We start from the raw sequence: 14,718 nt of genomic DNA, 5'->3' as shown, positions 1-14,718 counted from the left end.
CCATGACATACGGGCATGTTTGAAATCCAGTGATACCCCACCCACCTGCGCTCTATGTGAGGGGAACCACCCGGCGAACTACAAAGGTTGTTCTGTGTACCGTAAACTTAAACAAAAATCGTTTCCCCCGATCAGACCCAAGGTACCTGAAAGTAAAACTCATGATCAATCACCTCGGGGAGCCCAAGAAGTGGTAAGACCTCCCAGTCCATCCACTGTTCGAATCCTGCCGGGACGATCATATGCACAGGTGGCATCCAACTCGATGTCTGAAGATAACAGTACTCAAAACGCTTTAAGTAAAACACTTAACGACTTTTTCAGCAAATTTGAAAAAATAATGATACAACAGGCTGAACAGATAGGTACTTTAATGAACCTATTGTCTTCCGTCATTTCGAAGCTAAAATGAATAATTTTTATAGAATAGCACTTTGGAACGCCAATGGCTTGAGTAACCATACTCAAGAGGTTAAAATATTTCTTGGTCTTCATAAAGTTGATATTATGCTTATCTCCGAAACTCACTTCACAGATATGACACATTTCAAAATTCCTTTTTACTCTCTGTATCTCTGTAATCATCCAGATAATACTGCTCATGGTGGTAGTGCGGTATTAGTTAAAAATAGTATAAAACACCATGCCATACCTGCTTATAAGTATAATTATATTCAAGCTTCCAGTGTTGTGATTGAAGACTGGTCAGGTCCACTCACGGTATCTTCTGTGTATACCCCTCCTCGTCATAACGTTTCATACCAGCAATACAGCGACTTCTTCAATACCTTGGGTTGTAGATTTATTGCGGGGGGTGACTTTAATGCGAAACACACCATGTGGGGCTCTCGGCTGTGCAATCCCAGAGGCCGTAATCTCCTTAAGACTATCAACGACAATAACTATCAATATTTTTCTACGGGAGAACCGACTTATTGGCCTACTGATCCCTTAAAAATTCCTGATTTGCTTGATTTCTTCGTGACTAAAGGTATTTCCCAAACGTACACACGTTTAGAATCTTGTCTTGATTTATCCTCAGACCATTCTCCATTGATCTTCACTTTAAGTTCATCTGTCATTACTACAGAGGGTCCACTGCTGTTAAGTTCTAAATATACTGACTGGGACCAATTTCGATCTCTTCTTGATGAAAACTTGCATTTACACGTTTCCTTGAAGACAAATGGTGAAATAGATGAAGCTGTTGAATTGTTTAACAGGACAGTCCAGAAGTGTGCTTGGCAATCAACGCCGCATCAACGAAACGGAACCACTAATGGCCTGAACTACCCTCTTAGCATCAAGAAAAAGATTACTCAAAAAAGAAGACTTCGTAGGATTTGGCAAAATTCCAGGAATCCTCGTGATAAAAACAACTTCAATAGAGCGGCGCGGGATTTGAAACGTTTGTTATCTAACTTCAATAATGAAAGGTTTCAGGTTTTTACTGCAAGTCTAACTCCTACAGAAGACACGAAATATTCAATGTGGAAAACTACTAAACACATGACTAGTCCAAGAGTGCCGATTCCTCCGATTATCTTGCCAGGTGGTGGCTGGGCCAAGAACAACAAGGAGAAAGCTGAAGTATTCGCTACGCACTTACGCGATGTGTTCAAGCCCAGTGACTCAGCTCAAGCTCCTGACCCAGAAATTGAATACTTATTAGAATCACCTACCCAACTATCACTTCCTGTTCAGCCCTTTACTCCCTCTGAAGTAACTGAAATAATTGTGAAACAATTGAAGCCGTACAAAGCTCCTGGGTATGACCTCATTACAGGAAGGATTTTAAAAGAACTGCCGAGGAAAGCTATTATGTTTTTGACTTTTGTCTTCAACGCAATATTGAGAATTGAGCATTTTTCCAGCACAGTGGAAATTATCGGAAATTGTCATGGTAGCTAAACCTGGGAAGCCTCCACATCAGGTTAGTTCTTATAGGCCCATAAGTCTATTGCCTTCAAAAGTTTTTGAGAAGCTTTTTCTAAAACGATTTCAGCAAGTTATTGATAGCGGCAACCTTATCCCCAACCATCAGTTTGGTTTCCGCCAGAAGCACTCTACCATTGAGCAGATTCATCGTGTGGTCAATGTAGTGAAGGAAGATCTGGAAACAAAAAGGTACTGCTCGGCTGTTTTTCTTGATATCAGTCAGGCTTTTGATAAAGTTTGGCATGAGGGTCTCCTCTATAAATTAAAACTACTAGTTCCTCATTCTTTCTTTAATGTCATCAAGTCCTATTTGTCAAACAGGTTTTTTTCGAGTCAAATTTCAAGACGAATACTCCGACCTCCACAAAATTGAGGCGGGCGTTCCACAAGGCAGTGTATTGGGTCCCATCTTCTACACCCTCTTCACATCTGACATACCTGTACGAGCCGATGTCACCATGGCCACCTTTGCTGATGATACCGCTATACTAGCCTCCCATGAAGTCCCAGGAATTGCATCCCAACGACTACAATCTGAGCTGGATGACTTGTCGGAGTGGCTTGTGAGATGGAGGGTGAAGGTTAATGAAACCAAGTCCACTCATGTAACTTTCACAACAAGGCCTGCTAACTGCCCACCTCTCTCTCTTAATAATGTCCTCCTCCCCCAATCTGAAGAAGTGAAATATCTGGGTATGCATCTAGACCGAAGACTAACTTGGCGTTCTCATATCTGGCACAAAAGATTATTTTTAAACTCAAAATTCAAAAAAATATACTGGCTTTTAAACAAGAGGTCGAAATTATCATTAAGAAATAAGTTGTTAGTATACAAGGTGATTTTGAAACCTGTTTGGACTTATGGTATACAGCTTTGGGGTACAGCCAGTAACTCCAACATCGAAATTCTCCAACGTTTTCAGTCTAAAGTCCTTCGGAACATCCTGGAAGCTCCGTGGTATATAACTAATCAATTAATACATCAAGACACCAAAATTCCCACAGTAAAAGAGGAAATAACTCGCTACAGCAAGAAGTACCAAGGCAAGCTGTATTCTCATCCGAACTATCTTGCGATGAACCTGTTGGATAATAGTGCGTCAGTTACACGTCTGAAGAGACACTCAATCCTGGACTTACCTCTTAGGTTCTAATTTCAAACTTTCTTGTTTATTTGTGTTAGCTCTATCGCTGGATAGAGTCTAACTCGTGTTAATTTACTATTTTATCTAATTTACTTATTGTTCTAAGAATGTCTGAACAGATTGTAAATAAAATTGTCAAAAAAAAAACAAAACAACATGGTTGTTAAAAATAACTTGTAGCTCTCTGCAAGATCAGGTGCACAGTGCATGTTTCCTAGCTTTCGGCAAAGAATTCTTTCCGGCTATCAAGTTTTTTTACTTGAGAAGACTCTTTTAAGTGTAGCTTCTTTCTTAAAGGAGAATTTTGTGTGCATAGTGAAAGTGCGTCTACTTTCCCAGTCAGGAATCCTGTAAAGTCTACCATATATTCAATTATGCTTGTACAAATACAGTCAATAGATATTCTGGAGTGATAATTAGCCCTGCTTTCTGGGAAAGAAAGCCAATTTATTGCATTGTTGATAGTTCATCCTTATGGAAGTGTTGTCTGTGTTCACTGTTAATCTGTCTATTCGTTGTCACCCATTAAGATGTGAAGTTTCACCTCAGCTTGATGTGTGGTGTGTCGGCTATGATGTCAACAGCTAGTTTGCTTTTTCCTCTTGGTGGTAGGGCCTATTTGTTTATCCAATATTTTGATTTCATTATCCGTATTAAAACGAGTTACAGACATTTGCTCGTTCACAAGAGGAAGTTTTAGTCCTCTATTTTGCGTTTAGCCCCGGTAGGGCCTCACTCGTTTTGCTGATAAACCAAACACAAACGTATTAATTTGATGTTTACCCCAGGCAGAGCCTCTGTTATTTTGATGTTTGGTGACAAATCAAACTAATTTTGTACGTTTTACCCCGGCAGGTTCCGTTACTTTTGTAATAAACCAAACTTTTTAAGGTTAATTTTGCGTTTAATCATGAAAGGGTGATAACGCAATCGTCAAGCTCAGGCATTTGGTGTTAAACTAAAACGAGATAGATTGTTTGTTATTGGTTATAAACTAAATCTTGAAGTTTGGTTTTTAGTTTACTCGAGACTCTCAATCTTTAGATATATAAATAGGTATTATTTACTTTGTGGCTTAAAGCAAATTGAGCCATACTTTATAAAAATTTCGTTTCATATTTCGCGTTAGCAGCAGATCAATCAGTCATAGTATCCAGTTTCCCAGAATAGTCGTTGTCGTGAACCCAAATTAAGCTGGTTATTGCGGTCACGATTTAGATCAATGACCAAAACTCCCCTTCCTTTTTGCACTCATCCCATCACTAAGCCCAGAGTCAGTTCGGCAATAGTGAAATCTGAGCCTTTGTTTAAAAACGAATACCAGAACCTTGTTCAGAACAATGCCATTTTATGAACTCTGGAGCGATTCTAGCCAATATAGACTGAGTTATCTGGGTTAACTTAATTATTTAAGAGAATTTGAACCCTCCTGCTGAGGATTTGCTCATAATGGGGAGAGGCAGTCTGGCAAAGTTTCACTTGTTGATTAGTAATTTTTCTAACCCTATTGAGCTGTATTATAGTGTTTTAAAACTTGTTGGGCATACTTCTCCTCTTGCCAATACATAGGGATCTCAAACACTTCATTATAGTACTTTGGAACTTTCTATAATGTGGAATCTCTGGATATTGAAGGAAACGTCCACTTACCAGTTAGTACTAATCTTGATTACAAGAAAACAAAGAAGTTTTTTCGATCAACAGAGGATTACATATAATGTAGGATTTAGAGAGGATAAGTCTAGTACAGTTAGAGTTTAGTATACTTATATCCTGTCTTGGTCTTGGAGTTAAATTAGCTTTATCAGAATCTCTAATAAACCAATACCAGTATTTTCTATTTTACAAGTAAATAATGTCATTCTTCGTAAAGGTTATATATAGCTTATTTCCTCTTATAGGACATTAAATGCAATGTAATATTGAGGTATTTTACACATAATGTAACTATAGTAGGGAGGGTTGATTCAGTTTGAATGTTGAGTTCAGCTCCAGTCCACCTTTGTTTTATTGCAGCGTCTGGTATCTAATGCTGTCTCAGACTCGACTCCTGGAATCTGGAGTCATGTTCGTCTGAAGAGATCAAAGAAAGTCGGTGACGAAGAAGCTCAAAACTACCATTTACATCGTTTTGACATCAGAGACACTATAAATACGTAAAATGGCAGTCTCATTAGCTGCTAAGGTTAGACGCGTTTTATAAACTCATTGAATTTCGTTTGTTAAAAAAATTGATCAAAGAATTTGTATCAAAATTTGTGTGAAGAATGAAACAAAGGCTTATGGTGAGTCTGCTATGAGTAAAATAAGGTTTTAAAAGTGGTATAAATGTTTCAACGACGGCGGTGAAGACAGATAATGAACGCTCCCCCCGGACACCCAGCACATAAACAATCAATAGAAACGTGAAATTGTCATGAACGATCGCCATATATGACCAGAGAAGTCGTTGGTGTTGTTAGCATATCAATTGGCTCATGCCATGACATTTTTTTTCGAATGTTTTGGATATGAAACATATGGCAGCAATAAGTATATTCCATAACTGTTGAATTTTGAACAAAATCCATGGAAAATTGGAGGTTGATCAGGGTCACTAGATGAAATTGAATTACTGAAACGTGTTATAAAAGGTGACGAAACATGGGTTTCTGTATATAACGATGAAATTAAGGCAATCATCCCAGTGGAGGCATTCTGGATTGCCAAGACCGAAAAAAGCTCAACAGTGCAGTTGAACGTGAAGGTTATGCTCACGTGTTCTTCAATTTTAATGGCATAGTGCATCATGAAGTCTTGCCACAAGGTCAATAAAGAGTACTTTGTGCAAGTTCAATGCCATTTACATGAAGCAATCTGAAAACAATTCCCAGATTTCGGGCAAAACAATTCATGGCTTTTGCATTATAACAATGCACCTGCTCACACTTGACTGCTTGTTTCTTGAATTTTTGGCCAAAAACAGTACTGTAGCGATGCCCCAGCCTCCATATTCTCCAAACATGGTTCGATGTGTTTTTTTTATTCCAAAAATAAGAAGGGCCTTAAAGGGCTGTTAGGCACTCAGGGGGGAGAGGGGTAAAAACAAGCATAGATGACATTAAAAGTGCATCGCTGAAAGAGCTAAAGGCTATTCCAAAGATCGAGTTTGAGAAGTGTTTCAAGGATTGGAAGAAGTGCTGACACAGTGCGTAATATACAGGGTGATTCAAAAACTAAAACGGCAATCTCTCTAGAGCTTATTCTATAGCTAAAAACAAGTAAAAAAAGTTCATATAACCATATGCCCGGAAACGCTTCGTTAGCGAGTTACGCCTAGCGAAAGATTTCGCCCGGATTTCAGAACCCTTGGTGAAGTCAGGCCGTATAAAAATGGTAAAGGTAGTTACAAAGATACAAATACGATTGTTTTTATATGTTTTTATAATATCTGACAAATTTATTAAAATTCGTCCCAGAGCTGTAAATGCAATTACTTTCAGAGATATCTTACGTAAAACACAAGAATTGGTGCAAAGAAATAACACATTTTTGTGTTTAACGTAAGATTACTTCCATAAATTGTTAAATAAAGGTCATTTTTTTCTTAAACAGATTTGTAGAACATTTAATTCTGAAAAGATTCATGTGAATTACTTAGGAAAAAAATTAATAATAGGTATTGAAATTTAGCTTTATTTAAAAATAAAACAGACGCACAAAAAATGCATATTCTTATCTGCATAAAATATTAACTAATGTTTAGGTTGTGAGTAACAGCTGATCATTTATTCTAGACTGAACATTAACATAAAATGTATTTACCTTTATAAAACTGTAATAATCACCTATAATAGTTGCTCAAAGTGTCCTCCGTTTGTTAGCAATGCACGTTTTCGCGCACGACGAATCCCACTCTTTTCTAGCGCGTTTCATAACGTTTGGAGCATTCCTTGATAGTTTCTGCCGCCTCTGTAAATGCGATTACGTAACTTCTCTATGGTGTTAATCCGTTTTGAATAAACAATTGACTTCATCCCAACCCCATAAGAAAAAGTCTGCTGGCGTGAGGTCAGGAGAACGTGGTGGCCATTTTACTGGTCCATTTCGACCAATCCATTGTCTACCGTATGTATCATTTAAATAGTTTTTCACATCATTAGAAAAATGTGGAGGTGCTCCCGTCGTGCATAAACCATGCATTTATTCTGTTTTTGAACAGGAATATCTTCCAAGAGGGTAGGCAGGTTTGTTCTTAAAAAATTTAAGTACGCTACTCCATTTAAGTCGATTAGGGAGGAAAAATGGACCAATCAAATTATCACCCCAGAACACCAAGCCATACATTGACTGAAAATGTATGTTGAAAATGCCTCGTCGCAGTTTCATGTGGGTTGTCGTACGCCCAAGTATGGGTATTACGAAAATTTACAATTCCATTTCTAGTAAAACAGGATTCATCAGTAACGAGAATACGCCGAAGAAAATACTGATGTCGTAAAACAATTTCTTCTTAACCAGCGGCAGAACATCTTCCGTTTATTAAGATCTTGCGGTAATAAGTCTTGAACACGTGTTATATGGAATGGGTACAACTGTGCTTCATGAAGTGTCCGCCATACGCTTGACTGGCAAATATTTAACTGACGTGATAATCGTCTGGTGCTTGTGGTTGGTGATAATTCTACAGCATTTATTATTGCTTGTTCATTATTATAGTTCCTTGCGCTACGTTGACGACCAGTATCTATTCGCTTCGGTTTAAAGCTACAGTTTCTCTAAGTCGTCTCTCCACAGCTTCAAATGTTTTTGCGATCAGGTGTTCTTCCATGTGGAAAAGTATCACGATATTCCTGAACTGCAGCTAAACCATTCTTGTTAACTTTGCCGTAAATCAGTATCATGCCCGTATACTCTTCAAACGAATACATACCATTTACATTATCTGCCATTATTTACTAAGATAATTACATACACTTTTATAAAAATATTTAATAAAATATTTTAAAAATAAATATTTAATAAAATATTTTATACACTTGTATAAAATATTTCCAAATAATCACAGGATCTCACAAAATACAATCTTCACACGCCACAATACAAAAAACCTCCATAAAAGGTTATTCAAATATTACTTCATGAACTTAATTGTTGATCAGCTGATATTGCCAACCTATGCAAAGAAAATATGACGATAAAAAGTGTTGAATAAATGATCAGCTGTTTACTCACAACCTAAACATTAGTTAATATTTTATGCAGATAAGAATATGCATTTTTGTGCGTCTGTTTTATTTTTAAATAAAGCTAAATTTCAATACCTATTATTAATTTTTTTTTCCTAAGTAATTCACATGAATCTTTTCAGAATTAAATGTTCTACAAATCTGTTTAAGAAAAAAATGACCTTTATTTAACATTTATGGAAGTAATCTTTACGTTAAACACAAAAATGTGTTATTTCTTTGCACCAATTCTTGTGTTTTACGTAAGATATCTCTGAAAGTATTGCATTTACAGCTCTGGGACGAATTTTAATAAATTTGTCAGATATAAAAAACATAAAAAAACAATCGTATTTGTATCTTTGTAACTACCTTTACCATTTTTATAACGGCCTGACTTCACCAAGGGTTCTGAAATCCGGGCGAAATCTTTCGCTAGGCGTAACTCGCTAACGAAGCGTTTTCCGGGCAATATGGTTATATGAACATTTTACTTGTTTTTAGCTATAGAATAAGCTCTAGAGAGATTGCCGTTTAGTTTTGAATCACCCTGTATAATGGGGAGTATTTTGAAGGTGACAACATTAGTTTAGACGAATAATACATTTTTTTTTCATAAAGTTAAAATTCTTGTTACTTTTTGAACATACCTCGTGTGTAAGCTACAGCAATAAAATACTCTAAACAAAAGACAAATATGTCACCTTTAAGTGAAAGGAATTCAGTGTTGTGATCATTTCACCTATTCAATCATCCTACCCCTTCATGGGTAAAAAGCCAGAGGTAGGGTTATTTTCTAAATTGAAATACATATTTTAGAATTCAAAACATTTTGCACTGTTCTTTTCAGAGAGAAGTTCACATCACAAAATTTAAATAAAAAAAATTTGTATTTATAACTGCAGGTTATGGCATTCTATAACATGAGTACTTTTACACTTGTTATTTTAATTTTGCTGTTGTTCAAACTAGATAAATAATTATATCTTTATATTTACGTTAAGATAAAATAGTACTTATGTAATAAGTCTAAAAAGTAACATTTTATTTCAGCAACATTTAAAACAGAGTATAATTTGACCAATTATCGGTCATAAAGATAGTGGTACATCGCAGACCAGGTCAAGAGGTTGAGGAGAGAGAGACAGGGTAATAATTTGGTTAAACATTTTTTTACAACATTACTTATATTTTACAATATATTATCAATATTAAATTTTGATAACAAGTATTGTAGGCACAGTTAAACAGTAAGCATTTGCAAACTGAGACACCATATATAACACATCCCTGACTTGATAGATAAACGTATAAACAATATAAAAATAATAATCTAACACTATTATTATCATACACAGGCTTTTGCAAAACATATTGTACAATAACTCTAAAAATCAATCACAGGTATTTAGATTAAGAAAGTAGATGAAACACTAAACATACCCAAGTTATTTCACCGAATATTTCATTGTGTTTTCCAAGTCTGATCCATTATTAGAAATGTTTTCACTGCGTTATGGCAACATCAATTACGTTTACGCTTTGATTACAATTACACATTTGTTTTTTTACACAGTAGAGTTCACTACCACAATACTTGTAAAAATGGTAACATTCACAGTCAAAATTAGACATAATTGTGATATTACATGACTATTATAAAACCGTGGTTGTAGGTTAGAGGCGAAGTAGGTTATATCAGATTTAAGTGATGTTATCAAATCTTGTCCTTGCAGTTTACTTACTTAGTGCTAATAATAGTTTGCATGGACAGTAATTAATAGTGTTTTGACATGGAATATTAATATTTATCTTTTAGTTTGTTTGTACCACGTTATGCAGCTTAGAAATTATTCACACCTAAGTATGGAAAATTTGCCCTGAAAATAGAAGAAGATTGAGTACTAGTATGTATTATACCACAGTGTTAACATTAATTTTTAATGTCCAAGAGATACCATGTATTGGTCACCTACCTGTGACATTACCAATTTCCCCATTAGGTCTTGCATTAAAAATAAAGTTTAATTTTCTGATTTGATTACGCAAAATATTATTGCACTTTATTAAACGAAGAGTATTTTAACTGTGAACTGATTAGTGGGCCTCAATTTTCAAACATTATTATGTATTATGTATACACTATTATGTATACACTATTATATATTATGTAACATTATTATATATCATTAGCACACAAAAATAAAACCAATTATATGATCTCTTCAACACTTTTGTGGACACGAAATATAGGGTATTCTGTTAAAAACATTTATGATGTTCCTAAACATTTTATATTTGATTCCTGCATGGCAATACAATGATCTTTGGAACCAAAGCCTCTTAAAAGCTATCATAAAACTCTTAATCTTCTAGCTGGCACCCAAGATTTGTGTCAAATTCAATCTTTAGACTATGGAGAATTCTGTGTTGAAACCTAACATTACAAAGAATCGAGACCGGTTACAATTTCTGGTACAATAAGGGTATTACAATTCATTGTGACAACAGAAATTCTCAGTCTTCAGTCTTTTAACAGCAAACATCATATAAAACAAATAAATTATAGTTATGTAAAATTTTATTTTATACAATTGACTGTAAACAACTCAATCTATACAAACTCAGTTACTCAAAAGCCCCAACAACCTTTGTAATAATTAAAGTAACACGCAATATAATAAATATGCTGAACATAGTCAGGTTTAATGGAAACACTTTACAAATAGCGTAAATAACAATATATACTTGTGCCTGGTATTGAGGTTTCAACTTTGACCTTCTGCTGGATTACGACAACTTTCAGTAAAAAAATATATAAAAATTTATTACGCATCTACAGGATATTGTGGCTGTACGAAGATATGCTAAAATAACAATATTTATAGTAATTATCTAGAAATTAACTTATTCAAAGCATGAAAGTATTATGTGTATGCAGTATTATAGCAACTTTACACAAAAGAAATATATAAAACCGCTATTAGTAATAATTAAATTAAACTTGAAATGTTTCATGCCTTAAAATGTAAAAATCATGACAACTTAAAGACTCAAACAGAAAAATAAAAATATATTCTTGTTTATTTTCATAATAATAATGCTAACTTCATAGAAAAATATTAAATACAAGCGGAACACGCTCACTGCAGTGGGCGACTGATTGAGAGTTACCACTGGCGGTTCTGTGGTGGTTGCTGACCTTGTGGAGGATACCCAGGGTATTGTGGGTACTGTGGAGGGTAGCCTGGGTACTGTTGTGGCGGCGGCTGGTAACCTCCTGAGACAGGAAACATGAGCATTGCTTTCTATTCACAACTTTTATATACAAGGATTGTCCAGAAAAAATTCTAGGTAAAGTGGTCTACCACTGTGGTGGCGAGAGTTTACAATTTCAAATACTAAATATCACGAAAAATTAAGGTTTTTACTAATAAAATATATGCAATAAAAAACTAATTATACACATTAGCACATACAGATAGATAGATGATAAAGCATTTTCAGGTATACGTTACGCTTATGCACTAAAAATTAAAAAATTATTTATACCCTTTATGGGACATGCTATATATTTGTAGAATTGTTCTACATTTCTCAACAATAGGATCCTTGGTAAAAACACATAGCAGATTTCAGCATTAAGGCCATACTGGCCGTTGCTGAAAGTGTTTTTGGCCCTTTAGGGCAAATGGAAGAAACAACCAATAAAAACTGTCTACAGATCCCACAATGCAACAGAAAGAAACAATCGAAACACAATCTAATACTGCAGTCAAAAAACTTGACACAGTACAATACTAGCAAATAATGCAAAACACTCTAAAAACAACTGATCAGATCTTCCTGGGGAAATTCACCACCCTTGTCCGGACTACAAAAGATGGTGTAGTGTAATTCAATATTAGTTTCAAGCCTATTAAAAAACAAAGCTAAAATTGAATTTTCTAAAATTGTTTACAAGTAATAACAAGTTCTTAAAGAACTCAGCTAAACTTTTTATATTACTTACAATAGGATAGCAAATTCATTAGCCTATTATTGTAATGAAGATATATATATACATATATATACGTACCACTGGGGAAAGGAAGTGTGTAATACCCCTGAGGCATGGGTGGCACTGGATATTGAGGGTAGGGGGCCTGAGGAGGTGCAGCATACGGTATTGGCATATTTTGTGGTTGCATGGGGTATGGTAGACCAGCAGGGGGGCCAGCACTGGTGGGGGCGGTGCTTGGAGGTGGTGGGCGTGGCGGGGGCTCCTTCTTCATGTCTGAAACAAAACAACTGAGCTAAGCACAAAACGTATATAAAAATTACTCGAAAATATTAAATTCATACACAACGGTTCAAAAATAAGCTGCTAAATATCAGGATATAGTTAAACAGCCTATCAAGGGGGAGGGAGGTTCACGGAATCAAACGTTTACATTCCTATTAATATTCTTTTTATAGTTGAGTAAACTAATTTGCATAAAAAATTTAATTGAGTTGTTTAATTATTTTTATTTGATGATTTTATTTATTTTTATAAGATTATAACATACGATACAAACACATTTGAAACTAACGTACTATTGTGCTAATCAGTCACAAAAATATAATTAACAGTCATTTTTAGACTGAACTTAGTCAGATATTTTCTATATTTCACTAAACAGCTGATTCCAACACTGTGTGCAGTGAAATATAAGTTAGGTTTGCCGAACATCCGAATAGTAGAATAAAAATTCCTAAACAACCAAATAAAATTAAGGTTTTTATGAATTATTTGACAAAACCCAAATGGAAAGTATAACATACATTTTTTTTTAAATCAGTAAAAAAAACAACAACTTTCTTTTGATTAAGAAAAAGTGTGTTGTTGCATCAGAAAAAAATTGAATCAAACCCTTGCACTTCCTGCAGATTGTATGTACTAAACGTTCCATTACAGGTACTAATAAGAACCCGTGACAGTTTGAAATACTATGTAGTTTTGAAGGACGACAAAACGTAACGAAAAAGTTATCACATAGATGGACAGACAGACATACAGACGGACGAACTGCCCTTTGGGTTTTTGACCCCAATGTTCATACAGTTCTTCATTGGAGCAAGAAAAACTTATGTATCAAGTCAAGTGCTCCAATCTATCAAGACTTATCTCACAGACGGATGGACAACATGATTTTAATAAGGCCATGTCGGGACATATGATCCTTTACATGATTTCAACAATCATGTAAGGGATGATACATTGGTCGAGTATCATAATGTACGCTTACCAGGATGGAAAGTGTTTTTGTAAGCATTTACAAAAAAAGTTTTCTAAAACAAATACTATACCGAATATAAGCAATTATGTTCTAGCATCTTTCTCATGTTGTTATTGATGTGTCTGCTCTAATACATAGATTTACAAGCAAAACAACACTGGTTTGACACTATAGACTAGTGCAATTTCAGAAGAAATATTTGTTCTTCAATTTTAACAGTTACAATAACATATTAATACACAATCCCAATCTAGTATAAAAAAATGAAGTAAAAAGCTTGCATACTTTAAATTCAAATGATCTAGTAACAAAATAATTTAAAAAAGTTTAAAATATAATTAGACCTTTAGTTCAAATGACGAGAGTAAGCCTGAATTGACTAAAAAAACCTTTTTGTAAGTAAAACATTTTTACCCTATCAGTGCAAAGCAAAAATTTAAACTTATACTGAAAATACCAGACCTTTACAAACATACACTTTTTTACCAATATTGTCTACCACTCTTGGCTAAAAATTACTCCTTTTCTTAAAAAATTAACATTTTGGTAACTAGACTATTTTTAAGATAAATGTTTCTTTTTTATATTACACCAAAATAGTTGTATTTTCCAATTATACAATTTGTTTTTAATTTTTTATACATTAAAAACAGTTAATACAAAATTTATAATTTTTTATTTAGGCTTGAAACACGGAGGAGAATAAATCACATTGATACAGTATTAGTTACATAACTCAACTACTTAATTAATTTGGTACAACAACACAACAATACTAGTGAGTTAACATTGGAAAATATATTCACACATCAGTATGATTTCTTATTCATGAAATGAATAAAGATTGTTCACTGATAAATGCTAATAACAAGTAACTATTTACACATTCACAGGTGACAGTGACAGAATGGAACAAACAGTTTAGCTAACTTCAAAATCAAAATACGGCTGTATAGTTGACCATATATACTAGACAAAGTAATTATTGAAAAGATTGTTTTATTGTAATTCCAACACAATTAAGCCATGTTTATTTTGAATATTGAAGGTACAATTTAAATACTTTTTACAAAAGTCCCGCCAGTAATATATGCTTAAACTGCCGGTCGTAAATATAGGACATCGGAAATCCTTGTGCAATTATGTAAAACAGCCTTCTTTGAAATG

General features: G+C 34.5%; 1 protein-coding gene across 2 annotated transcripts in view; it reads right to left on the bottom strand.

Moving 5' to 3' along the window:
* Nucleotides 1-10,853: 10,853 nt before the first annotated feature.
* Nucleotides 10,854-14,718, bottom strand: part of LOC124369971 (programmed cell death 6-interacting protein) — a 56,080-nt gene continuing 52,215 nt past the window's right edge. For both annotated transcript variants that reach the window (XM_046828205.1, XM_046828206.1), the window contains 2 exons: nt 12,369-12,566; nt 10,854-11,570 (listed from right to left, as the gene is read on the bottom strand). In XM_046828205.1, the coding sequence (XP_046684161.1) occupies nt 11,461-11,570; nt 12,369-12,566 (308 nt within the window). In that variant the 3' untranslated portion in view covers nt 10,854-11,460. The remainder of the gene's footprint in view (nt 11,571-12,368; nt 12,567-14,718) is intronic.

Source organism: Homalodisca vitripennis, chromosome X (genome assembly GCF_021130785.1).
Source record: "Homalodisca vitripennis isolate AUS2020 chromosome X, UT_GWSS_2.1, whole genome shotgun sequence".
In the NCBI taxonomy this organism is placed as follows: domain Eukaryota; kingdom Metazoa; phylum Arthropoda; class Insecta; order Hemiptera; family Cicadellidae; genus Homalodisca; species Homalodisca vitripennis.
This window is presented reverse-complemented; position numbering and strand designations above follow the sequence as displayed.